We start from the raw sequence: 27676 nt of genomic DNA, 5'->3' as shown, positions 1-27676 counted from the left end.
ACTAGCTAACATTTGATGGAGTTTTTGGAACCCTGAATAAAGACAAGGGAAAATAATGTGAAAGTAATGTAAAACTTGCCAACAACTCGGTCTTTTAATTGAAATTCTGCACTCCTTCAAGGAGTCAATAATCATATGTTGGTTTTCTATCAAATTAATATTTGATCAGACAAATAACTGTGTGCAATGATGCCAGATGCTGCTACATCTGGCCCGAAATATAACTCTATTATTAAGTAACTAGTGCTTGGAAAATAATTTTAGTTTTGGTAAATCCAGTCAGGAAGATCTTAGCAGACGATGGCAACAATTTCAAACTGCTAAGCTGTTTCAGCAGTAGAGACTGAGAAACAGAAAGGTTTAAATCATTTTGTTGGCTAGGGGTGAAATAGAAAAGTGGCATATAGCAGCTGAAGTGAATAAGATTTTTAAAAAATGAATTCCACATCTGGTATTCAACAATGCATTATTAATTGGTATTAACTGTTGACCACCAACACACAGTGAGAAGGTAATTGGGGAGCACTTGAACTGAAAAGGAAGCAGCAGAGAATTGTCACATACTGACTGGAATGCGACATAGGGACTGTTTAACATCAATATTGGAACGAAAATCTCAGTCCTAGGTTGCTTCCTCACACACGTGACGGTCAATGCTGAGCAGGGGATTGTATCAAAGTTGGTGATTAACAGCCCTCAGTGCTGGATAGGAACCTGGAGGCTGCAGATTTCAGGAACCCTTGTTAAATTTTAGCTATAACCTAGAAAGAACATTTCAGAGGGGCAGAATGACTCTTGATTAACTCTTTCTGCAGGAACCTTAATCAGTAAGTCATAAGGCTCATCACAATTGCAAAACAATTGGAGTAATTAAGCTTCAAAGCCACGAGTTGTATTTAATTCCATTGAATTCTGTAATTTTTGACAAATAATAACCATTTATATGTTTGCATCAGTTGGTGGGAGGAGATTTTGCCGGTGTTTGTTAGCCTGGTCACAACATATCTTCAAATTTCGGCAAAACTTGACAATGGATAACAAATGGCCCAAGGAAGAATTGGTTAGTTTTTGGTAGTGATGCAGATCTGATCCAGATCCTGGAATTCTTTTTTTTAAAAGAGCACATTGGGAGATTGGACAGGCTATCATTTTTATTTTCAAATGTCGTGAGATGTTTTATTTAGATATCGCAAATTGTTCTAGAACATGTGACAGCGGCTAGTTGAAGCAGAATACTCAGAGCAGCTTGGGTGAATTTCTGCAGCGCATCTTGTAGACGGTGCACACTGCTACTACTGAGCATCAGACATGGAGGGAGTGGATGTGGTGGCAATTAAGGGACTCCTTTATCTTTCATGGTGTCAAACGTAGACTGTTGTTGGAGTTGTATCCGTCCAAGCAAGCAGAGAGCATTCCATCACACTCCTTACTTGTGCCTTGTAGATGGTGAACAAGCTTTGGGGAGTCAGGTGGCGAGTTACTCGCTTGCAGCACCTGCTTTGTAGCCACTGTATTTATGTGGCAAATCCAGCTGAGTTTCTTTCTTTATTCATTTATGGGATGAGGGCATCACTAACTAGGCAGCATTTATTACCCATCCGTAATTGCCCAGAGGGCAGTTAAGAGTCACCCACATTGCTGTGGCTCTGGAGTCACACGTCGGCCAGACCAGGTAAGGATAGCAGTTTCAAAACTGGAAATCAAATCAAATCCTGGACATCTTATCCCATGCCCAAACCTCCCTCTCATCCCCGCCTCCTTGACCTGACTTTACCTGTCCATCTTCTCTCCCACCTATCCGTTCCTCCCACCTCACTGACCAATCCCCACCACTGCCTACCTGCACTTACCTATTACCATGCCAACTACCATACCCAGCCCCACCCCTCCTCTCACTATTTATTCCAGTTCCCTTCCCCCTCCCCCATTTCTGAAGAAGGGTCTCGACCCGAAATGTCAAGCTTTTGTGCTCCTCTGATGCTGCTTGGCCTGCTGTGTTCATCCAGCTTCACACCGTGTTATCCCAGATTCTCCAGCATTGGCAGTTCCTACTGTCTCTCTTACTAGCTTTGTGTGTCATGTTGCTTGAATTTGTTGTGCATTTTGTTACATGGTTTGTTTATCATGAAACCTCTTGTAATCTAATCATGTTTTCCCCTCCCATCCAGTATTGCAAGAACCAAATGAAGATGAGAAGCAAAGCCAGATATATCCATTTATTAATCCCACCAATGCCTTTGTATTCCGAGAAAAAGTGAAACGACAACAAAAGGTAAAGGTTGGGCATTCTGCAGCAGAATTCCTAACTATCATATCTCTGCCTAAACACTCGTTCTACAGCTGTGATATTGTAGAACAACTGATTGTAGAGGTTCCCTTATATTAGCAGAAGAAGTAGGAATAGGAATAGGAATAGCCCCTTCAGCCCACTGAGCTGGTTCTGTCATTCAGTAAGAATCATTGAATATCAAGGGGCAACAATTAGATTCTTTCTTGTTAGAGATGGCCATTGAGTAGCTCTCATGTGGCTCTCAAATGTAACATGAATGTTGCTGTGTGATCTTTTCATGTACCTTGGTTTAACATTTCACATGAAAGACAGAACCTACAATCAAGGACCTCTTTCAGGTTCACAGTGTGGAGCTGGAGGAACACAGCAGGCCAGGAAGCATCAGAGGAGTAGGAAAGCTGACGTTTCACTGTGTTCCTCCAGTTCCATGCGGTGTTATCTCAGACTCCAACATTGGCAGTTCTTTCTACACTTTTCAGGTTCTTCTTGTTCTTGCGTGTCCTGTCTCTTTCAATGCGTGGTACCTTGACATTTCTTTTGGGTTGTTGATGATGTGTAGTATCTTAAAGGGAGTGACCCGTGAGCAGCTCGGTACTACCTTCCACATATTTGGGTGGCATAGAGTAAACATTGCTTCCTATAGTACAGCACTCCGTCAGGAGTGCCTGTCTGAATAATGTGCTAAAATCTCTGAACTGTGATTTCACCTAATGAGGTTTTACACTGATTGATGTTGCCCTCTGTTCCACATATTTGCAGAGGTTCAGGGGCTCCAGAGAAGTGCAAGAATGTGTAAATGACCATCATAACTGTTGCATGTTGTTGAAATTAATTTTTGTGCTTTTATTCAGGAATTACTAAGTGCTCAAAGTGGCCCGGGTTATTTGAGAAGCACCTTCACATCGAGAAGAAAATCTTTTTCTAGCAGCTGGCGAAGATTTGCCTTGGAACAACAGGATGAAGACAAGAAAAATGAAAAACCCAAGCCTGTGTGTTTTGTTAAAGGTGAATATTCACTTTATGCTGAAGAATTTCTTTCAATATTATTTTTCAGGAGTGTGGATGAGTGTCAAATTGCCCACTCCTCTGAGTGTGGTCAAAAGCTGCCTTCTTGGATAGCTACTATCCTGTGGTGAGAAGACTGTGCCTTGGATAAGGAATCTGGGGTATGAATCCAGTGATAGTGATAAAAGAGCAATATAGACACAGAAACATAGAAAATAGGAGCAAGAGCAGGCCATTTGGTCCTATGGCCTTATTCTTGATTTAATGTATCCTGTTCACACTCATCCCACACTCTCCGGCAACCCCCAGCCCCCAACTTCCTCAAATGCTTTGATCCCTTTAATCATAAGTACTATATTAAACTTCTTCTTGAAAACATTCAATGTTTTGGCCTCAACTGTTTTCTCTAAGACAATTCCACAGACCCACCACTTTCTGGATATAGCCATTTCTCCTCATCTCAGTCTTAAATTTCCTAACCCAAATTCTTAAACTGTGAGCCCTGGTTTTGGACTGCTGGCAAATACTATTTTTCTAAACTCCAGTGAATATAGATCCAACTGATCCAGTCTCTCTTCATATGTCAGCCTTGCCATCCCAGGATTCAGCCAACCATACATACCAGAGTCTATGTCCTTGACAAGTTGCTGAAAAGCTTTATGGAAGCTGCACACTTCTAGCCATGCTATAATTAATATACTAACTGATTTTACAAAATAATCCAACAACCTAAAGAGAGACATAGGAGCAACTAAATAAAAATGTCATGGGAGTGGGAAATAGTGAACCCTAGTCTCCATAGTGCCCACTGATCCTGTTAAGCTTCAAGTATAGTGATTCTAACAAGGTCAACCAGCTGGACCTCATGGAATATGGTCACAGATGCTGACATTCTGAGACCTGATTCTGAATGAGGCAGTACTAAGTAATGGGTGATTTGATGACAGGATACCAGCCTCTGTGGAGTTATTTCAGTGGCGACGAGCATGGGATCACATTCCTGAAGAAACTTACTCACAACAACCGTCTTTGTGTTTGGGTAAGCTTTTGTTACTTCACGCCTTTGTTTGGGAATCATTTGACACAGCCATCAATGACTGGGCTCGATATGTGGAAACATTGTGGTATTTTATTCAGGCAAATTACATTGTGGCAGATGAAAAACAGCAAGTAATTCTTCTGACTGCGAGTGGAACTGCAGCTTTTTCTGTCATTTAGAGCCTAACTTTCTGTTTTGGGATTTTTGACTCGGTTAAGCTGACTGGCAGAAGCTTGTGACTTGTGGTTTAATCTATAATGAGATGCTTACATACCACCTGGTATGTGGGATTAATTATGTAACTGCAAGAGCACCGCTGAAGCACAGCTGGTCTTCAAACAGGCATTACAACTGGCTTTATCATTGGAAAATGTGGCAAGTGGAGTGTATAATCTGCTGGATATTCCGATGGAAGTGGATACCCTCACCAGTCTGACTGAGCTTGGGGAATGTCACTTGAGTGAAGGCAATTGCATGTCCAATTTGGGACATATCCTGATCAGAGGGGCTCCAGGTTCGCCTGCAACAAAACCCCAAAAAAAGCCAAGCCTTGACCAAATGGTTAAAATTTTCTTTAGGATCTTGGCCAGCAAGCCATTGCAATTGTTGCTGGTATGTGGACTTGAGACGGCAAAGGGGCCCTGCTAGGCCTTTATTGAGTAAGAGAACTTGTAGGCTGGTATCCAGGAGAGTGCACACCCTGGAAAGTCCACCTACATCTGGGTTGGAAAAGTTAAATTGCTTAGCGGAAACAAAATCAGAACTAATCAAGATAAATGTCTGGTTAAGTGGTCATCCAGCTCTAATGGTAGTTGAAACTGGCGCACCTGTGTCAGTGAACGCAGAACCAGTTTTTAATAAAATTCACTGTATACTGCATCCCTCAACTTTGTGCAAGACCTCATGAGGTGAGAACCTGTACTGGAGAAATCTTTACAGATTAAGCGTGCAACTTTGGTTCCAGACTGTTATGAAAATCAGCTGGTTCGGTTTTCAGTGCAGTTAAAGGCTCGGTCCCAAGCTTAATGGGGCAAAATTGGTTGCGAGAGATTCACCTAGATTGGCTCAACATTTTTAAATTCAAAAATGATTGCCTGAGTGAAGTCCCAATTGAATATCTGGCAATTTCTCAGGAAGGCCTAGGAACTATCAAAGGAGGCATGGCCACCTTGTACGTTGACTAGGAAGCAATTCAATGATTCTGCAAGGCTCATCCTGTGCTATTTGCCTTATGGGCAAAAAGAGGCAAAAATCAGAAGGCTGAAAAGCAAAGGAATCATCAAACAGTCCAATTTACAGAATGGACAGCACTGTTTGTACCGAGTTTTGAAGCCTAGCAGGGCAGATCACCTTTGTGGGGATTTTAAAGAAATGATAAGTCACTTTTCACAGCTGGATGAATACCCAATCTCTTGCATGGAGGATTTATACGAAAAGCTGGCAGGGGACTGTCCATCAAGAAGCAGGACATAAGCCACGCTTACTTGCAATTGCATTTAGACCAGAATTCACAGAAGTAAGCTACAATTAATATACGTAAGGGCTTGTATCGTCAGCCTATTCGATTTTTTTTCAGCGGATGATGGAGAATGTTTTGCAATTTTTCATGTTGCCGTTTACCCAGATGTTGTCCTAATAATGGAAAACTAATACGATCACTTAGAGAACTTGGGGAAAAATATCTTGCACTATCTTGGATATAGTCCTATGCCTGAGAAGGGAAAAATGTGTGTTCTGGGCCCCTCAGGTGACAGACTTGGGCTGCAGAGTTGACAAGACCAGATTACACCTGTTGGAAGGTGAAGTGAGGGCAATCAAAGGTGCCTCAGCTCCCACGTCTGTCCAGGAGCTTGGGTCACTTTTTGGGCTGGTAAAATATTATGGAAACTTCATATATAATCTGGCCTCGATCCTGGCACCTTTGCATTAACTCCTAAAAAAGGGCAAGCCTTGGAAATGGTTGCATTGACAAGTCCTGGCTTTCAATGAAGTAAAGAAACAATTATCATCCTCTAAGCTGGTAGCACACTGTGATCCCAAGAAAGATCTGGTATTGACATGCAATGCCTCCTCGTATGGCATTGGGGTGGTATTAGCTCATAGGAGGCACAATGGAGAGGAATGCCATTAGCATATGCATCCAGGGCTTTGGCAAATGCAGCGTGTAAATATGCCCAGATAGAAAAAGAAGGTTTGGTGGTCATATTTGGAGTCAAGAAGTTACACCAATATTTTTATGGTCAAAACATTTGTGATAGTCACAGACCACAACCTATTAGGTCTGCTTAAAGAGGACAAGACTTGCTGCCCATAGCTTCAGACCACATTCAGCAGTAGGCTCTAAAACTAAGTGTGTGTAATTACAAGATAGAACACCATCCGGGAGGCAGAGGGATGGATATAATGTGCCGCCTCCCATTGGCAGATACACCGCTGGTGGTCGCCCAGATGGAAAAATCTGTAGAATCATAGAGATGTACAGCATGGAAACAGATCCTTCGGTCCAACTCAAGCATGCCGACCAAATGTCCTAAATATATTTAGTCCCATATCCCTCTAAACCCTTCCTTTTCATGTACCCGTCAGATGCCTTTTAAATGTTGTACCAGCCTCCGCCACTTGCTCTCGCAGTTCTTTCCATACACACACCACTCTCTGAATGAAAAAAGTTTCTCCTTAGGTCCCTTTCAAATCTTTCCCCTCTCACCTTAAACCTATGCCCTCTAGTTTTGGACTCATCCACCCTGGGGAAAAGACCTAGTCTATTTACCCTGTCCATGCCTCTCATGATTTTGTAAATCCCTATATGACCACCCCTTAGCCTCTGGTGCTCCAGGGAAATAGTCCCAGCCTATTCAGCCTTGCCCTATAGCTCAAACCCTATAACTCTGAAAACATCATTGTAAATAATTTCTGAACCCTTTCAAGTTTCACAAGATCCTTCCGACAGCAGGGAAATTAGAATTGCGTGCAGTATTCCAAAAGTGGCCTCGACAATGTCATGTACAACTGCAATATGACCTCCTAAGTCTTATACTCAATGCATTGTCCAATAAAGGCAAGCGTACTGTACGCATTCTTCACTATCCTATCGACCTGCAACTCCACTTTCAAGGAACTATGAACCAGCAACTCTCCCCAGGACTTTACCATTATGTGTATAAGCCTTGCCCTGATTTGCCTTTCCAAAATGCAGCCCCTCACATATATCTAATTTAAGCTCCATTTGCCACTCCTTGGCCCATTGGGCAATCTGATAAAGATCCTGTTGTACTTTTTTTTTTCCTTTATTCTTTCATGGGATGATAGTGTCACTGGCTAGGCCAGCATTTATTCCCCATCCCTATTTGCCCAGAGGGCAGTTAAGAGTCAAAACATACTAATGTGGGTCTGGAGTCACATGTAGGCCAGACCAGGTAAGTTTTCTTCCCTAAAGGACATCAGTGAACCAGAGAGAGTAAGAACTGCTGATGCTGGACTCAGAGATAACACAATGTGGAGCTGGAGGAACACAGCAAGCCAGGCAGCGTCAGAGGAGCAGGAAAGTTGACGTTTTGGGTTGGGACCCATCTGACTCTACACTCAAGCTTATCCCAGCTCAGAGCTTCCTTCTCCCAGACCTGCAAAGGACCTCTTCTGTTTTACATTCTTTGCACGATCCACAACATCAAACAATGATTTTACTCCGCCCTATTAAAGGCCCTTTACTGAGAAAGAGACTTGACCTGAAATGTCAACTTGCCTACTCCTCTGATGCTACCTGGCCTGCTATGCTCCTCCAGCTCAACTATGTGTTATCAGTGAACCAGATGAATTTTTCCCAAAAATCAGCAATTGATTCATGGTCATCGTTGGATTCTTAATTCCAGATATTTATCAAATTCAAATTCCACCATCTGCCATGGCTTGATTTGAACCCACTCATCAGAGCATTATCTGGGTCTCTAGGTTAACAGTCCAGCAATAATACCACTAGGCCATCGCCTCCTCATAGGTTAATGAGTAACCATCTTTACTGTTCACTACACCAGCAATCATCTGCAAACTTACAGCTCATACCTCCTATGTTCGCATCCAAATCATTTACATAAATGGTGAAAAGCAGTGGACTCAGCACCAATATTTGTGACACGCCGCTGATCAGAGGCCTCCAGTCTAAAAAGCAACCCCCCACCACTCTCTGTCTTCTACCTTCGAGCCAGTTCTGTACCCAAATGGCAAGTTCTGTCTGTATTCCATTGGATCTAACCTTGCTAACCAGTCTACCATGAAGAACGTTGTCAAACACCTTTCTGAAGGCCATATAGATCATGTCCACCATTTTGCCCTCATTAGTCCCCTTCGTTACTTCATCAAAAAACTCAATTAAGTTAACGAGACACAATTTCCCTTGCACAAAGCCACGCTGGCTATCCCTAATCAGTTCCTTGCCTTTCCAAATATATGTAAATCCTGTTCCTCAGGATTTCCTACAACAACTTGCCCAAAACCAATGTAATGGTATTAAATTTTCTGGATACACTCCCAGTCACGTGCAGAAAGATTCAGACCTTTTAGAAGTGAAACAACTGTTTGGACCTGGAGACACCAGCTGACAGGAGAGGGTAGTGTAATATGGGGAGCAAGATTGCTTGCTCCAAGCAAAAGTCGCTGTCAAATACTGGCTGACTTCCACCAGGGTCATTGAGGGGTTTCTAAAATGAAACTGTTGGCAAGAAGTATGCCTGGAACCAGGACTGAGTGCAGACATAGCTGCATTGATGGAGCAGTGCCCAGTGTTGATAGGTAACAACCCGGTTCTTTCTCCTTCTATTTTAATAACTCACTGGCAATTAATGAATCATCCACTTAATAAATGACTGCAAACACTCCCCAGCAAAGGCAGTGTAACGATAACCTAACATAAAAAAGGGAGGGAAAATTACAGGCAAGGAAGCTAAATCAAAATGGAATTGGTGGAGGAAGTAATGCACCCAGCCCCATGGTGCCCATGTCCCTGTCAGAAAGGGCCCAGTAGAGTGAATAGTGTTTCTATGTTAAATGCCCTTTGCTTTTTTAATAGATGGATCCACTGATAAAGCTGGATTACAAGAGTACATTCAACAACAGCGACAACTATTCTTGATACAGGTATGAGAATATCCACAATACTTCACTTCTTAAAAATCTTGAGATTGTTTCTTTACCTCTGAAAGTTTACCTGGACCTCTTAGTAAGGAGATGCCTTGTGGCTCGCACAGGTGTTGTCAACTGGGAAAAGTACAACATGACAGAGGGCCTGCAGACTCGAGATGTTAACTCTCTCCCCGGATCCTGCCGGACCTGCTGAGTTTCTTCAAAAACTTGTTTGTTTAAGGCAGGGATATGCTGTATGATTTTCCTGTCCTTGGTGTTCCTGCAGCAGTAGGTGGAGAGGGAGAGAACGGTCTTGCTCGCCAGTCTCTCCAAATGACTGAAGCTCCTTATCCCTGGAATTTTTGAAGTGAATGTCTTCTGCACCATCTACAAGACCTGGACAAGTGTGACATAGACACATCTCTCTTAAAGGCACAGTACCATCACACTCAAACCTGCTTCTTCCATTCACCACCCCAATCTCTTTGCTCTCAAAAAAGTGAATTTGTGTAAAAGTGTTAACAATTTAAAATTTGGCTTCAATAGTGTAACAGGCTGGAATCAACAGTAAAATACTTGAATATGCTGACTTATTAAGGGTTCCCCTGCAAATTACTTCTGATACAATTGAAAATGCAAAGGGCGGCCCGGTGGCTCAGTGGTTAGTACTGCAGCCTCACAGTGCCAGGGACCCAGGTTTGATTCCAGCCTCAGGCAACTGTCTGTGTGGAACATAGAACATAGAACAGTACAGTGCAGAACAGGCCCTTCGGCCCTTGATGTTGCACCGACCTGTGAACTAATCTAAGCCCCTCCCCCTACACTATCCCGTCATCATCCATATGCTTTCCCATGGACTGTTTAAATGCCCCTAATGTGGCTGAGTTAATTACATTGGCAGGCAGGCTGTTCCATGCCCTTAACACTCTCTGAGTAAAGAACCTGCCTCTGACATCTGTCTTAAATCTATCACCCCTCAATTTGTAGCTATGCCCCCTTGTACAAGCTGAAGTCATCATCCTGTGGAGTTTGCACATTCTCCCCATGTCTCCGTGGGTTTCCTCCAGGTGCTCCAGTTTCTTCCCATAGTCCAAAGATGTGCAGGCTAGGTGGATTGGCCATGCTAAATTGCCCACAGTGTTCAGGTGTGTGTGTGGGTTATAGGGGTTGTGTCTGGGTGGGTTGCTGCATGGGACAGTGTGGACTTGTTGGGCCAAAGGGCCTGTTTCCACACTGTAGGGAATTTAATCTGATGGGGTTCTTTCTTGCCCAACAAATTCAAGTTGGCATGGCCGATTCCAATAATGAAATCATTGAGAGGATCTTTTATTGCCAGCACTTCTTCATAATGGAGACTTTCAAACTATGATAAGAAGCAAGTCTTGGCCTGTTTCATGAAGAGCCAGACTGCCTGTCAGTCGCAAAGGGGTAGGGACAGAATGGTTTGATGACTTGAGCAATCCTGGGTTCCAAGGCCAGCTGAATCCAAAGTGATTCTTGCACTGGTGGTAGCTCCTGATGAAGTGTCCCTCATAAAATATTGCATTTGTTTTTGCTCAGATTGCTGTCTGACTGTCTTTTCTCCCCATCCTCATTCCTAACGATTAACTATAGACTCCCATTGGATTGGTTCATGCTTTTTGGCAAAGTGTAGCAATAGTTTGCTATTGCCTTTGGCGAGATGGCTGATGAGGAAACCCTCTTGTTCTCACTGCCCTGCCTGCCATCGGGTCTGTTGGAAGGATTCTAGGCTGACAATCAACCTGTGTGGCCACATTAGGAATGTGCTTTCTTTGGTCAAAATATCCTGCTGTGGGACTCGAACCTGGAACTTGTAGTTCCTGGATAGGGACCCTGCCCATTGTGTCACAAGACCTCCTCTTATCATGCGTAAAAGATTGTTCCATTTATAAAATATGGGCTGTAGGTGTTGCTGTCTGGGACAACATTTAATGACCTTCCCTGATTGTCCTGGACAAGATGGAGGTGAGCAGCCCTTCTTGAACCATTGTAGTCCTTGAGCTGTAGGGAGTCCCACAATACCAGAACAACAAAGAACAAAGAAAATTACAGCACAGGAACAGGCCCTTTGGTCCTCCAAGCCTGCACTGATCCAGATCCTCTATCGAAACCTGTTATCTATTTTCCAAGGATCTGTATCCCTCTGCTCCCTGCCCATTCATGTATCTGTCTAGATACATCTTAAATGACGCTATCGTGCCCACCTCTACCATCTCCGCTGGCAACGCATTCCAGGCACCCACCACCCTCTGCGTAAAGAACTTTCTACGGATATCTCCCATAAACTTTCGCCCTCTCACTTGAAATCGTGACCCCTAGTAATTGAGTCCCCCACTCTGGGGAAAAAGTTTCTTGCTATCCACCCTGTCTATACCTCTCATGATTTTATAGACCTCAATCAGGTCCCCCCTCTCAACTTCCGTCTTTCTAATGTAAATAATCCTAATCTACTCAACCTCTCTTCATAGGTAGCGCTCTCCATACAAGGCACATCCTGGTGAACCTCCTCTGCACCCTCTCCAAAGCATCCAAATTGGTAATATGGCAACCAGAACTGTACACAGGATTCCAAATGTGGTCGAAACAAAGTCCTATACAACTGTAACATGACTTGCCAACTCTTGTACTCAGTACCCTGTCCGATGAATGAAAGAATGCCGTATGCCTTCTTGACCACTCTATCGACCTGCATTGCCACCTTCAGGGTATAATGGACCTGAACACTCAGATCTCTCTGTGCATCAGTTTTCTCCAGGGCTTTTCCATTTACCCTATAGTTCGCCTTTGAATTGGATTGTCCAAAATGCATCACCTCGCATTTGCTTGGATTGAACTCCATCTGCCATTTGTCCACCCAACTCTCCAATATTCTGCTGCATTCTCCCCAGTCCCCTTCATTATCTGCTACTCCATCAATCTTAGTATCATCTGCAAACTTGCTAATCAGACCATCTATATCTTTCTCCAGATCATTTATGTATGTCACAAACAACAGTGGTCCCAACACAGATCCCTGTGGAACGCCACTGGTCACACTTCTCCATTTGAGAAACTCTGTTCCACTACAACTCTCTGCCTCCTGTTGCCCAGCCAGTTCTCTATCCATCTAGCTAGTACACCCTGGACCCCACACGACTTAACTTTCTCCAGCAGCCTACCATGGGAACCTTATCAAACGCCTTACCGAAATCCATGTATATGACATCCACAGCCCTTCCCTCATCCATCAACTTTGTCACTTCCTCAAAGAATTCTATCAAGTTGGTAAAACATGATCACCCCTGCACAAAACCATGCTGCCTATCACTAATAAGCCCATTTTCTTCCAAATGTAAATAGATCCTAACCCTCAGTATCTTCTCCAGCAGCTTCCCCACCGATGACATCAGGCTCACTGGTCTATAATTACCTGGATTATCCTTGCTACCGTTCTTAAACAAGGGAACAACATTAGCAATTCTCCACTGAGGATGATTTTAAGCTAGAAACATCCAAGCATGCATTATAGGATCTTTAAAGAGGCAGATACAGAGATAATGGATGCATTGGTTGTAAGAAGAAGCTCCAAAGTCCAAATACAGCACTTCTACTGGTTCCCATCTATCATCTCAGGCCTCCTTGTAAAACTTTAATAACTTAGTCAAACACGATTTCAGTTTCATGAAGCCAGGTTGACTCTGCTTGGATAGAAATTGTCTAATGGGGGTAATACAGTGATTGGGGGTAAAGGGTTATTTTCCATGTTGGCAATGTGTAACCAATGGGGTTCCATAGGGATCAGTGCTGAAACTGCAACTATTTACACAATATATTAATGAATTGGAAGAAGGAGGCAAATGTAATGTATCCAAACTTGCACATGACTCAAAAATAGGTGGAAAGGCTAGTTGCGAAGCGGATATAGTAGTTTCCAGAGAGATATTGATAGGTCAAGTAAGAAGTTGATGAATGAAGCATAATGTGGGAAAATATGAAGTTGTTCATTTTGGAAGGGAGAACGAAAGGTCAGTATTATTTAAACAGGTAAAAGCTGCAGCAAGTTGAAACACAAAGGGACCTGGGGACACATGTACATAAACAAACAGAAAACTAGTATGCAGGTGCATTAGATAATCAGGAAGTTTACAGAATGTTTGCCTTTATTTCAAGGGATTTGCAATATAAGAGTAGGGAAGTCTTACTGCAATTGTACAAGGAACTGGTGAGACCACATCTAAGCATTGTGAGCAGTTTTAGAACATTGAACATAGAACAGTACAGCACGGTACAGGCCTTTCAGCCCACGATGTTGTGCCGAGTTTTTATCCTAAACCTAAGGTCGATCTAACCCCCACCCCTACCTTATACTATCATTTACATGCCTATCTAATTGCCACTTAAGTGTCCCTAATGAAGCCGACTCCACTACCCTCTCTAGGAATGCATTCCAAGCCCCTGCTACTCTCTGAGTAAAGAACCTACCTCTGATATCTCCCCTATATCCACCTCCACTCACTTGAAAACAATGCCCCTCGTAATTGTTACCTCCACCCTAGGAAAAGTCTCTGGCTGTCCACTCTATCTATACCTCTGATCATTTTGTACACCTCTATCAAGTCACCTCTCATCCTTTGTCATTCTAAAGAGAAAAGCCCTAGCTCTCTTCTCATAAGACCTTCCCTCCATTCCAGGCAACATCTTGGTAAATCTTCTCTGCACCTTTTCCAACACTTGCACATCTTTCCTGTAATGAAGCGACCAGAACTGGACACAGTACTCCAGGTGTGGCTGAACCAGGCTTTTGTATAGCTGGAGAATAACTTCACGCTTCTTGAACTCAATCTTTCTATTAATGAAAGCTAACACACCATACACCTTCTTAACAACTCTATCCACCTGGGTGGCAGCTTTCAGGGAACTGTGGACATGAACCCCAAGATCCCTCTGCTCCTCCACATTGCTAAGAATCTTTCCGTTAACCCTGTATTCTGCTTTTAAGTTTGTCCTTCCAAAGTGAATCACCTCACACTTTTCAGGGTTGAACTCCATCTGCCACTTCTCAGCCCAGCTCTGCATTCTATCAATGTCCCTTTGTAACCTAGAGCAGCCCTCTGCACTGTCTGCAATGTGACCCACCTTTGTATCGTCTGCGAACTTACTAATCCGCCCTTCCACTCCTTCATCCAAATCATTTACAAAAATCACAAATAGAAGATGACCCAGAACAGATCCTTGTGGTACACCACTCGTAACTGAGCACCATGTTCAATATTTTCCGTCCACTACCACCCATTCTCTTCTAAGGGTCAGCCAAATCTGAATCCAATCCGCCACATTTCCCCTTATCCCATGCCTCCTTACCTTCTGCATGAGCCTACCACGGGGAGCCTTATCAAACGCCTTACTTAAATCCATGTCTACCACATCCACTGCTCTACCTTCATCCACGTGTTTGGTAACCTCTTCAAAGAATTCAGTAAAGTTTGTAAGGCATGATCTACCCCTCACAAATCCATGCTGACTATCACGAATCAAACTGTGCCTTTCCAAGTGATCATAAATCCTATCTCTCAGAGCCTTTCCAATAATTTGCCCATCACTGATGTAAGACTAACTGGCCTGTAATTTTCAGGGGTATCCCTACACCCTTTTTTGAACAAGGGAATGACGTTTGCCTCTCTCCAATCTTCTGGCACTATACTCATGGACAGTGAGGACATAAAGATCGTCACCAAAGGCCCGGTGATCTCCTCCCTCACTTCCCATAGAATCCTTGGATAAATCCCATCAGGCCCGGGGGACTTATCTTCAAGTTCCTCACAATTACTAGTGCATCTTCCTTATTAACATCGACCTCCTCTCACCCACCAGCCTGTTTCACACTGTCATCCCCTACAATGAGGTCCCTCTGAGTTGTGAATACCGAAGAAAAGTATTCATTAAGGACCTCTCCTATCTCTTTAGGCTCTGTGCACAAATTCCCTTTATGATCCTTGATCGGCCCTACCTTTTCTCTGGTCGTTCTCTTATTCCTCACGTATATATAAAAAACCTTGGACTTTTCCTTGATCCTATCTGCCAAGGCTTTCTCATGCCCCCTTAAAGCTACAAGAGCAGAACAGAGGCTAGGAATCCTTTAGTGAGGTGGTGGTGGAGGATTGCTTTTCAGACTGGAGGCCTGTGCCCAGTGGTGTGCCGCAAGGTTTGGTGCTGGGCCCACTGCTTTTTGCCATTTATATAACTGACTTGGATGTGAACATAGGAGGTATGATTAGTAAGTTTGCAGATGACACCAAAATTGGAGGTGCAGTGGTCAGCAAGGAAGGTTACCTCTGAGTACAATGGGATCTTGAACAGGTGGGTCAATAGGCTGAGGAATGGCAGTTGCAGTTTAATTCAGATAAATGTGAGGTGCTGCATTTTGGAAAAGCAGGTCATGGCAGGACTTTACTCCTAATAGTAAGGTCCTAGGGAGAGTTGCTGAACAAAGAGACCTTGGAGTGCCGATTCATATTTTCTTGAAAGTGGAGTTGTAGGTCAATAGGATTGTGAAGAAGGCATTTGGTATGCTTGCCTTTATTGCATTGAGTGAAGGAGTTGGGAGGTCATATTGCAGCTGTACATGACATTGTTTAGACCACTTATGGAATCCTGCATGCAATTCTAATCTCCCTGCTGTAGAAAGGATGTTGTGAAACTTGGAAGGGTTGAAAGGGGAGGTGATGGCCTAGTGGTATTTTCGCTAGACTGTTAATCCAGAGACCCAGATAACATTCTGGGGATCCGGTTTCAAATCCTGCCTTAACAGATGGTGGAATCTGAATTCAATAAATTATCTGGAATTAAGAAATCTAAAGATGACCGTGAATCCATTGCCGATTGTTGGGAAAACCCATCTGGTTCACTAATGTCCTTTAGGGAAGGAAACTGCCATCCTTATCTGATCTGTCCTACATGTGACTCCAGACCCACAGCAATGTGGTTGACTCTTAACTGCCCTCTGGGAAAATACAGATGGGCAATAAATGCTGCCTGATCAGTGACGCCCTCATCCCATTAGGAATAAAGGATGCAGAGGATGATGCATGTACGCCAGTGGAAGTGGTGGCGGCTGGTACAATTACAACATTTAAAAGGTGTCTGGATGGATATATGAATAGGAAGGGTTTAGAGGAATATGGTCCAAATGCTGGCAAATGGGACTAGATTTATTTGGGATAACAGGTCAGCTTGGATGTGTTGGACCAAATGGTCTGTTTCCGTGCTGTATGTCTCTATGACGGTATGAGTAGCTAACCTCCTGAGTCCCCAGAGACTATCCATCATCTACAAGGCACAAGTCAGGGGTGTGATAGTATACACCTTGCTTGTCTAGACGAGTGCCATTACACCAAGCCCAGTATGACAGTAAACATAACAGACTTCCTTCCCTGAAGTATATAGGAAACCAATGGGATCTGTAATGGCAATTTGATTATTTTCAACTGCTGCTCACCCACTAATTATTGGTCAATGTATTCAAACAATTGATGAATTTAGTTTCCCAATGTGGTACAATAGAGTTTCATGTTGCAAGGTCTGACTTTCTGGTTCAGTTCTATAATTACTGGGTACAGTGTCCACTTCTCTACGGCCCAGACCCAAGAGCACATTGCCAGATCTGTTACTTTGTGATGTGTTACTGGTGTGAATTGGAGTATGATCGAGGCAGTAAATGGTCTCAAGATAGTGAGACTCCACTGTCGACTGATCAGGTCTGCCTGTCTCCTCAAAACCCCTTACTTAAACTCTGTTGGTTGTCTGTAGTACACATCAGGATTAAAGGAAAACTCAATAAAAGGCTTGAAAGAAGCTGCTCTCAAACAGCAGCAACAGATGATCGAGGATGAAAAGAAACTCGCAAAAAAGAAACTTGCCGTTGAAAATTTAATGGTGGAAAGTCAAACCAAGAGGACGCAAGCTATGTTATGGTATGTTAGGAGTTGCTGCCTTTTATAATTGAATAAATTTAACTAAAATATTCACCTTGATCTGACTTTGTTCAATGACTAGGAGCTTTAAAGTGACAGCATTGTGTACTGCAGCACACAGAAATGTGCAGGCTGATTATTTTTATTGTACAATGGAGTTGCGGATTGATGGAGAGTGGGTGAAATGAGGAGGCAAGGGGTTAGGGTCAGGAAAGTCTGAATCGAGACCACAATCAATCAGCCATGATCTTATTGTATGGTGCAGCAGGCTCGAGGGGCTGAATGTACTGCCCCTGCTCCTAATGCTCATGATCTTATGATTTACCCTCTACTAACCAAACATTGTGCCACTCATTTTCTTTGTGTTACTGTTTCACATTTCTGTGGCTTCACTTCTTCTCTCTCTGTCTCCCTAGCAATGGCTTTCACACTCCCTTCTTTTGCAGATACTGGCTGTTTCATTGAGAGCTGAGTGCGTGTCTCATCCTGATCCTTTGTCAGTATCTTCCCTTTGTGCTTGTCAATCTGAGATGTGTTAGACTGAACAAGATACAGAAGGAACATTTCGGGATGAACAGTGTGGAAGATAGAAAGTTTTGGGATGAAGGGATCGGAGAATATCTGGTGACACAGGCGCAAGTGTGTTGGGGATGAATTGGGAGGAACGGTCTGAGAGAAAATAGGGAAGTAGATTAATGCTAAAAGTGAACTCTATAGGCTCACAACTCCATGTTGTGAAGTTTCCCCAGCACTCTGTTCTAAATATCTTAAATTTATTCCCATATCCCCTCACTACTAGGTGCTTTAACTCCTTAAGATTATCTACTTCTATTCATCTGGCCCCATTCTTTCATAATGCAGAACTGTTCTAATTCCATCATATCTGCAATGCTGTGATGAAGACTGAAGGTTTTAAATTTTTCTTTCCATTTGCTCTTATGAAGCAAAGGGCTGATCAGTCTGTTCATCCTCTCTAAATCCTGAATATCCTTCCTATGGTATGAAGCCCAGTATAGTGTACTTTGTACTCCCAGCCTGCCTGGATGGGTGCAGCTCCAACAACACTCAAGGAGTTCAACACCATCCAAGGCAAAGCATCCCACTTGATAGGCATGACAGCCACTCCCTCCAGCACTGAAACTAAATAGCAGTGGTGTGGATGGTAGAAATTCACCAAAGCTCCTTAGACAGCATCTTCCAAACCCATGACCACTTCCATTTAGAAGGATAAGGGCAAAATCAAGACACACAATAACATCACTGCCTGCAATTTCCACTTCAAATCACTCCCCAATTCTGACTTGGAAATATATCACTGTTCCATCAGCGTCGTTGGATCAAAATGCAGGAATTTGACCTAATGGCATTGTGAATCTAAGACAATGCACCACCACCTTCTCAAGGCCATCTAGGGATAGACAATATGCTATATCAGCCAATGACACCCACAATCCTGTGAATTAACAATAAAGAAAAATACAGTTTAACAGAGATCCTACTCAGGTGTTCAGTTAGTCTCATTGTTACCTTATGATGTTTATATTCAAAAACCTATTCCACTTGTTCTATAGCATCTGTGCCAGAACCTAGAGTTTTGTTAGTTCTTTGAACTTGAATTGGAAGTGTTGCCTTATGTCCTGTGAACTTGTTGCCCTTGTACCCCTGCCCCAGCCACTGTGCTCCTCAACAACATCAAGTTTAGATTTTAATTTCTTTTGTACGGCTGTTTTCTAACAATCGTGTCATGTTGACATTGAATTCTACTTGCTCCACCTTAGCCCATTCCAACACTTGGCCCCTTTGCAGTTCCTTTGTCCTTTTAAGGAATCAATTAACAGCTCCTGTTTTAGTTACATGCGCAAATTCCAACTGGTCCAACCCAAAATGTTGATGAGAACAAAGGCATCCCTGTAGAGCACCCTTATTTACTTTTCAAAGTCACTGCAAACTACTTGATCCAGTTTGTCATCCTGCCCTTAATTCCATTCTCCTTAAAATAAGACAAAGAACTGTGGATGCTGGAGAAATTGCTGGAGAAACTCAGCCTATCAGGCAGCATGTCTGGAGAGAAAGCATAGTTGACATTTTGAATCAAATGACTCCAGTAACTCCTTTCTGATGAAATGTCCCTGGGCCCAGAATGTTAACTTTGTTTTTGCCACACAGAAACTCAGATCTGCTGAGTTTCTCCATCAACTTATGTTTCTGTTCCATTCTCCTAAATTGTTTCTGATAGCCTCTTGTGTGATATGTGGTGAAACATTCTCCGCTAATCCAGGTGCACTACATCCACATCATTTCCTCATCCACCTTGCCTCCTGTATGCTTAAAAAATTCTGTCATGTTTGTCAAATCCTTTTGAAATTCCTGCTGGATATTTCTAATGCTGTTTCTTTAAAATAAGTGGCCATTTCATCTTTAAAGTAAACTTCTCCTTATCACAGACAGTAAAGCCAACTGGTCTGTGATTCCCTGAATTAACTCTATATATTCATACAAATACTGACACTTCTCCCACACACTGGCCTTTCATCAACTGTCCTCCAACTCACAACCACACTCAATAGAACCTGGTATTTTAGTTTTTTGTCTCTTATTGGCCTCAGGATCTTGTCGGCCTTTTTGTTACATGAAATTCCCTCTTTATCCGTAACAACATGGAGGTAAAGAGGGGAGTGGGACAATTTAAACAGCTCCTTTGCCAGGACAATAGGCAGAATCACCTCCTCCTATGCACTGTGAGTCATTCTATAAAGATCTTTTGTAAATGATGACAACACTTTCATATATTTTTTAGGGCAGAAGAAAATGCAAATAGTAATCTTCTTGCAACGGAACAAATAGAAAAAGTTACCGAGGAAGTGCAAAATCTTAAAAGGTGTGCAACATTTATTTTGAATGTCGAGGTATGATGCTGTACCTTGTAACTATACCATGTAAAAGCCGCTCCCAGATATTCATTAAAATCCTTAATTACAAGAAATAATAGTATTAATTTATTTGAAAAATTATGTTTTCTGGTACCTGTCTTGCCACTGAGTCAGATATTCCTACAGAATTATTTTAATTTGATCCAAGGAAGTGGGGATCACTGACCTCACCAGTTTTTATTCGCCTTGGGAAGGAGATGGTGAGCTGCCTTTTTGATCTGCCATCCACATGATGTACGTACACCAACGAGGCCATTAGGAAGAGGGTTCCGAAATTTTTACCCAGTGACGCTGAAGAAATTGTGATATATTTCTGAGTCAGGAGCTTGAGTAGATTGGAGGGGAACTTACAAAGGGTGATCTTCCCACATATCTGCCAAAGGTTTGGTTGGTGCAGGATTTAGCAATGAAGGAGCTCCAGGCCAACTTCTCTCGAGCACATCACAACAGGCGTTTGTGTGTGTGATGAAGTGGTGGATGTGGGCACAATTGCCACATTTAAAAGACATTTGGACAAGTACATGAGTAGGACAGTTTTGGAGGGATATGGACCAGAAGTAGCTAGATGGGACTAGTTTTGTTTGGGGTTATGTGTGCCATAGACTGGTTGGATTGAAGGGTCTGTGTCTATTCTGTATGACTCTATGACCAAATATGTATTCATACTTAGAAAGTACAGTCTTGTAGTGTGAGCATATGGACTGCAGTGGTTCAAGAAGGCAACTCATTACCACATTCTCACAAGCAACTAGGGATGGGCAATAAATGTTGGACTGCCCACATCCCCTGAGTGAATTAAAAAAAGGACTATTGAAGTACAATTTTGATGTCAGATCAACAACCTGCCTCTTGTGCTCAATAAAGCACCAGTCTCTGAAGTGGCATCCTGACTTGTATCACAGCCCTGAGTGCTAACACATCAAGTAGGTAATTCTGGTGATCACCACCGATGAACAATTTGCTTCACCTAGTTTTTTTTAACATTGCATAGTTTAATTGAAAAACTGCAGCAAGAACTGGATTATTGTATAACTGCAAAGATGTTTTTTGAACAACTTACACCAAAGGAATGGAAGGAGAAAAGGAAAGAGAAAATGGTTGATAGTAATGTCAGAAAGGAAGCTATCCCACCTGATCCTCTTGCTATAACTTCTTTAAATGGTATGTTATTTTGATTATCTCATGGAAGATATTTTATTTTTCATAGAATGAAATAATTGTCCTAATGACAACCACAAGGTGGGAATGATGTAACTGGAGGGATGTGTGGGCCAGTCAAGAGAGCCTTTTAGTGGCTGTGGACTTGTCGAAATGCCCAGGTTCAGCTTTTTTTCCATGTATGGAAGGGCTGTAATGTGCTAACATAGTGGTCCATAAACAGCAATCAAGTCCTTTCTTAACATCAAATCGTTTAACATTGTGTTTCACCTAAACATTGTTGATGACGAATCAGTGTCAGGATAACTGTTTAATTTTATCAGTTTCACTTTACATGAGTTTCACTTTAACATTATTTCGTAAACTTTCTATCTATGATCTGCTTGCTCAGCTGACCTTAACCTCACTGCTGCCACCCTCACCCTCAGACCCTCTTCCAACTAACCCTCACTACCTCTGCAACTGTGTGCCTTTCTGTCATGCTTTGGCACCTTGCACCTCCCTCCCCATCCCCTGCCTTTTTCCTCCGGCATGGCCTCTCTTCTTGGCATTGCCCTGTCCTGGTTTTGCCTCCAGCCCCAATCTTGCCTCCTGCCTCTGTTCTTACCTGAAGCTACAGGTTTGTCCTTCTTTTCATTATTGGCTTTGTTTTGGTGCCAGAATTCAGTCAGTGGATGTAGTTCTGGGAATCCAGCTGCTTCCTGCACTGACCAACTTCTGCATGACATTGAGCCCAGTCATCTAACAGAACAATACCTGAAACATCAGCTTTCCTGCTCCTCTGATGCTGCCTGGCCTGCTGTGTTCATCCAGCTCCACACCTTGTTATAGTGAAGATGACAGGCTTTCCAAAAGAAAACTGGATAGTTAGTGATGCATTTTATTTTGCAAGTCAGTTCAGCTAGGAATATAGTATTACGCAAGAATAATACATTGTTTTAAATTTTACATTTTTTGTAGTGTGAAATAGCTCAAGGAACCTCATTGTGTCTTTATCATCGAATCCTGAAGGAAACAATGATTTACTTCAAAGTTGTTTCACTTAAAGTTATGATTTTCAGGGATGCAGCTGCAAGATTAAATATGGACTTACTGCGCAGTAATAGATCTTGTTTCTTTAAAATATTTATCTTGCAGAATTTTTTTTATTCCAAATGCTTTAACTTAGTTGTGTTGCCTCTGGTGATATTAATTTCATGCAATTGAACATCACTACAATTCTCTGATTCTTTCCAAACAATTAGCCTTTTACAAACAATTAGTGACTGTGTTCCAAGAGGCCCAGGTTCAAGCCCCACCTGTTCCAGATATGTGTATTAATATCTCTGAACAGGTTTATTAGAAAACAGGTTAATTTACCTTTTAAATGATAAATTTTGTGGAAGTTATGATGATTCAGGAAGCCCTCGCTTTCAGTTCAATGTCCCAGCCTGTGAGAGAGATATAGGATGAAAACAAAGCCACATTGTGTTCACTTTATGTAGTCTATTAGCTTTTAATTTTTTTTTACAAAATATCTTGTTCCATGAACATAACGTGCTGTACTTCTGATGAAACGCATCTTCATCCACTGCATTTTGTGGATCATGGGAGAAAATCAAATTCTTGACACTTCTGCATAAACACCTAAAGAACTGCACATGCTGGAAATCAGAAACAAAAGCAGAAATTGCTGGAAAAGCTCAGCAAGTCTGGCAGCATCTGTGGAGAGAAATCACTGTTAACATTTTGTGTTCAGTGACCCTTCATCGGAACTCCAGGTCTCACATAATTAATTGCAGAATCAAAGATAAAGCATTGAAGGAGGCCATTAGGCCATTGTGCCTACGGTGGATCTTTGAAGAGCTATTCAATTGGCTGTATTTCGTGGCTTTTTCCACGGCCACAAAAACTTTTCCTTTCCTGTATGTATTCAATTTCCTTTTCAAAAGGAATTCATAATACCTAATGATGTAGGAAAGTCTCCCACAGTGCTTCATCAAGGTGTAAGGGACAGTTACTTTTACAGGCAATAATAATTAGTTCACAAGACCTGTGCAACAAGGCCACATTCAGTGCATAAATCAATGGTATGATGTGTACGTAGCTCAGAAAGGTACCAAGTGCAACAAATCATTAATTTTTCATGTTATTCTGCTTGCCGGACTTTAGAATTGCCAACTCGTAAAGCAATAACACTAAAGAAGAAAGGGTCGCAGTTGGCCCCGAAGCTCTCGGCAGACTCGGAGGCTAATTCCTGGATAGAGTTAAGGTAAGGGAACCCAACGTAAAAGGAGAGCACCAGAAGATGTGGAATTGCTGGGGTTCCTGATCAGTCCCTGCCAGGGAGAGACTTTAAAACAGTACAGCAATCCCTGGTGCATCACAGCAGCATTGGTAGGTGACTTTACACTGAGGCATTTAAACGGCTACAAGAACAGTTCAGAGGCCAGAAATCCTGCAGCAATATCTCACCTCCTGACTCTCACAGCCTGCCCATCATCTACAAGGCACAAGTCAGGAGTGTGATGGAATACTCCCCACTGGCCTGGATGTGTGCAGCTTCAACAGCACTCAGAAGCCTGACACCATCCAGGACCAAGCAGCCCATTTGATTGGCACTACATCCACAAGCATCTGTTCCCTCCCTGACTGATGCTCAGTAGCAACAGTGTGTACTATCTACAAGATGTATTACAGAAATTCACCAATAATGCTTTGACAGCAACTTCCAAACCTATGACTACTTCCGTCTAGAAAGACAACGGGAATACCACCCCCTGCAAATTCCCCTCCAAGCTGTTCACTATCCTGACCTGGAAATATATTGCCATTCCTTCTGTGTCACTAGGCCAAAATACTGTAACTCCCTCCCTAAGGGCATTGCAGATCAATCCTCAGCACGTAGACTACAGTGGTGCAAGAAAGCAGCTCTCCACCTTCCCAAGGACAATTAGGAAGGTTGGATAATAAATACCGTAATAGCCTGTTATTCCCGTATCCCATGAATGAATAAAAAAAATATAAATTATGATAGATAACCAAAAGCTTGGTTAAAAATAAGCAGACGAATATAAATAGATTGAGTGAGAGGTTTTGCAAAATATGGGAAATGTGTAAAAATCTGAAATTGCTCACTTTGTCAAGAAGAATGAAAAGGTATAGTATTACCAAAAAGAAGAATAATTGCAGAATTCTGATGTGCGGAGGCAGCTAGGTTGTTCATAGAATCCCTACAGTGTGAAAACAGGCCCTTTGGCCCAACAAGCCCGCACTGATGCTCAGAGCATCCCACCCAGACCCATCCCCATAACTAACACATCCCTGAACACTGTGGGCAATTTAGCATGGCCAATCCACCTAATCTGCACATTTTTGGATTGTGGCAGGAGACTGGAGTACCCGGAGGAAACCCACGCAGACACAGGGAGAATGTGCAAACTCCACACAGACAGCCACCCAAGGGTGCAATTGAGCCTGGGTCCCTGGCACTGTGACGCAGCAGTGCTAACCACTGAGCCACTGTGCCAACCTTATCTAGTTATCTTGTGCTCGAGTTACAAATTCAGTGCACAGATACGGCACATAATCAGAAAGGCTAATGGAATGGCATCCTTTATTATGAGAGGAATTGAACTTAAAAGTAAGGACACTATATTTTAGTTATATAGGAGGTTGATGAGACAATATCTCAAACTGTCTAAAACGGTCTAAAACCTGGAAAGCTGTGTGAATAACTAGGAGAAGCTAAAACACTTAGTGTTTTCTCAGAAGTGACCAGACTGTGAATTGGGGAGTTTCTAGTTTGTCAGTTGTAAAGGAAGGAACTCTGGAAAGCTACATTATCAGGACTGTTGTGAACCAAAGGAGAGAGGATTCAAAGACTCTCTTGCTGTGATAATTGATTATGTGAAACTGGAATATGAAAGCTGTCATCAGCTAGGACTTCTGACCTATTTGTAAATAAAGTACAGTAGAATTGTGTAGCTACATTGTGACATGTTTGTGTGAGGAGTGTTGGGTTACTTTGGTCCTCTAAGAGGTATCTTTGTCATGAAATTTATCTTTTCATCAGTGTGTTTAGTACTAAATTAAGTACCTTTTGCCTGCTAATTCATGTTTAGTTTATGCTGATTCTGATCTGTGTTAATGTAAGACTTTGATCAAGTTATACCCTGTTGACTGTTTCTCCTAGGGGGTCATTTGATACATTTGGTTAGTTTGATTTATGGTTCTCCATGGGGATCATCTCAGACTCTAAATACGTTCGCAATAATTACCAGCCAAAAGGTGTTTTAGAAACTCTCTCTCTCAAGTATTATATCCATCCCACTGCTGAAATGTGCACCAGTAATTTTGATTCAAAGACCAATAAATCTTTCTGTAGTGATTGTAACAAGGTCAGCCATGTGAACCTCATAGAATATGAGATCCCTGATTGGGGCTGTTAATTGGTTCCAACCAGGGAGCCCTGGCGGATAAGAACAGGAGTGTCAGACATCCTGTTCTCTCTGAGAGCTCGCTCCGAGGGAGCTGGATCAATGTCAGGGACTCTCCGTGTGTAAATAAAGGGTGACTTGGTGGCGTGGTTCCGGCCTTTGTGGAGTTATTTCACTTTCATTTCTGCTGAAGGCTTCTACTACCTGAAGTTAAATTTCTGTGAAGTTTTGATAACTAATGATAAACTCACTCTGGCGTTCAGTATAACCCGGCTGTATTGCAGGATGTTGGATTTTCTGCAATCGTGGATTCATGAAATTACCAAACTTGTTGTTTGACAAGTCAATCCCATCAGACCATGATAATAAAGTGTGAAGCTGGATGAACACAGCAGGCCAAGCAGTATCTCAGGAGCACAAAAGCTGACGTTTCGGGCCTAGACCCTTCATCAGAGAGGGGGATGGGGAGAGGGTTCTGGAATAAATAGGGAGAGAGGGGGAGGCGGACCAAAGATGGAGAGAAAAGAAGATAGGTGGAGAGGAGAGTATAGTTGGGGAGGTAGGGAGGGGATAGGTCAGTCCAGGGAAGCCGGGCAGGTCAAGGAGGTGGGATGAGGTTAGTAGGTAGGAGATGGAGGTACGGCTTGAGGTGGGAGGAAGGGATGGGTGAGAGAAAGAACAGATTAGGGAGGCAGAGACAGGCTGGACTGGTTTTGGGATGCAGTGGGGGAAGGGGATGAGCTGGGCTGGTTGTGTGGTGCAGTGGGGGGAGGGGATGAACTGGGCTGGTTTTAGGATGCGGTGGGGGAGGGGAGATTTCGAAGCTGGTGAAGTCCACATTGATACCATTGGGCTGCAGGGTTCCCAAGCGGAATATGAGTTGCTGTTCCTGCAACCTTCGGGTGGTATCCTTGTGGCACTGCAGGAGGCCCATGACGGACATGTCATTGAAAGAATGGGAGGGAGAGTTAAAATAATTTGAGACTGGGAGGTGCAGTTGTTTATTGCGAACCGAGCGGAGGTGTTCTGCAAAGCGGTCACCAAGCCTCCGCTTGGTTTCCCCGATGTAGGGGAAGCCACACCGGGTACAATGGATACAGTGTACCCCATTGGCAGATGTGCAGGTGAACCTCTGCTTAATGTGGAAAGTCATCTCATGTCCGTCATGGACCTCCTGCAGTGCCACAAGGATGCCACCCGAAGGTTGCAGGAGCAGCAACTCAAATTCCGCTTGGGAACCCTGCAGCCCAATGGTATCAATGTGGACTTCACCAGCTTCAAAATCTTCCCTTCCCCCACCGCATCCCAAAACCAGCCCAGCTCATCCCCTTCCCCCACTGCATCCCAAAACCAGCCCAGCCTGTCTCTGCCTCCCTAACCTGTCCTTCCTCTCACCCATCCCTTCCTCCCACCTCAAGCCGCACCTCCAATTCCTACCTACTAACCTCATCCCACCTCCTTGACCTGTCTGGCTTCCCTGGACTGATCTATCCCCTCCCTACCTCCCCACCTATACTCTCCTCTCCACCTGTCTTCTTTTCTCTCCATCTTCGGTCTGCCTCCCCCTCTGTCCCTATTTATTCCAGAACCCTCTCCCCATCCCCCTCTCTGATGAAGGGTCTAAGCCCAAAACGTCAGCTTTTGTGCTCCTGAGATACTGCTTGGCCTGCTGTGTTCATCCAGCTTCACTCTTTATTATCTTGGATTCTCCAGCATCTGCAGTTCCCATTATCCCCCATCAGACCATAAGG

At 43.1% G+C, this 27676-nt stretch overlaps 1 protein-coding gene across 2 annotated transcripts in view; it reads left to right on the top strand.

The window, feature by feature from the left end:
- The window catches only part of LOC125463334 (coiled-coil domain-containing protein 38-like), a 52501-nt gene that overhangs the window by 1201 nt on the left and 23624 nt on the right, over positions 1 to 27676 (top strand). For both annotated transcript variants that reach the window (XM_048554522.2, XM_059654806.1), the window contains exons 3-5: positions 2169 to 2272; positions 3142 to 3295; positions 9397 to 9464. In XM_048554522.2, the coding sequence (XP_048410479.2) occupies positions 2169 to 2272; positions 3142 to 3295; positions 9397 to 9464 (326 nt within the window). The remainder of the gene's footprint in view (positions 1 to 2168; positions 2273 to 3141; positions 3296 to 9396; positions 9465 to 27676) is intronic.

The sequence above is a fragment of the Stegostoma tigrinum genome, chromosome 25 (assembly GCF_030684315.1).
Source record: "Stegostoma tigrinum isolate sSteTig4 chromosome 25, sSteTig4.hap1, whole genome shotgun sequence".
In the NCBI taxonomy this organism is placed as follows: Eukaryota; Metazoa; Chordata; class Chondrichthyes; order Orectolobiformes; family Stegostomatidae; genus Stegostoma; species Stegostoma tigrinum.
The sequence above is the reverse complement of the archived record's forward strand: the minus strand, read 5'-3'. Positions and strand labels throughout refer to the sequence as shown.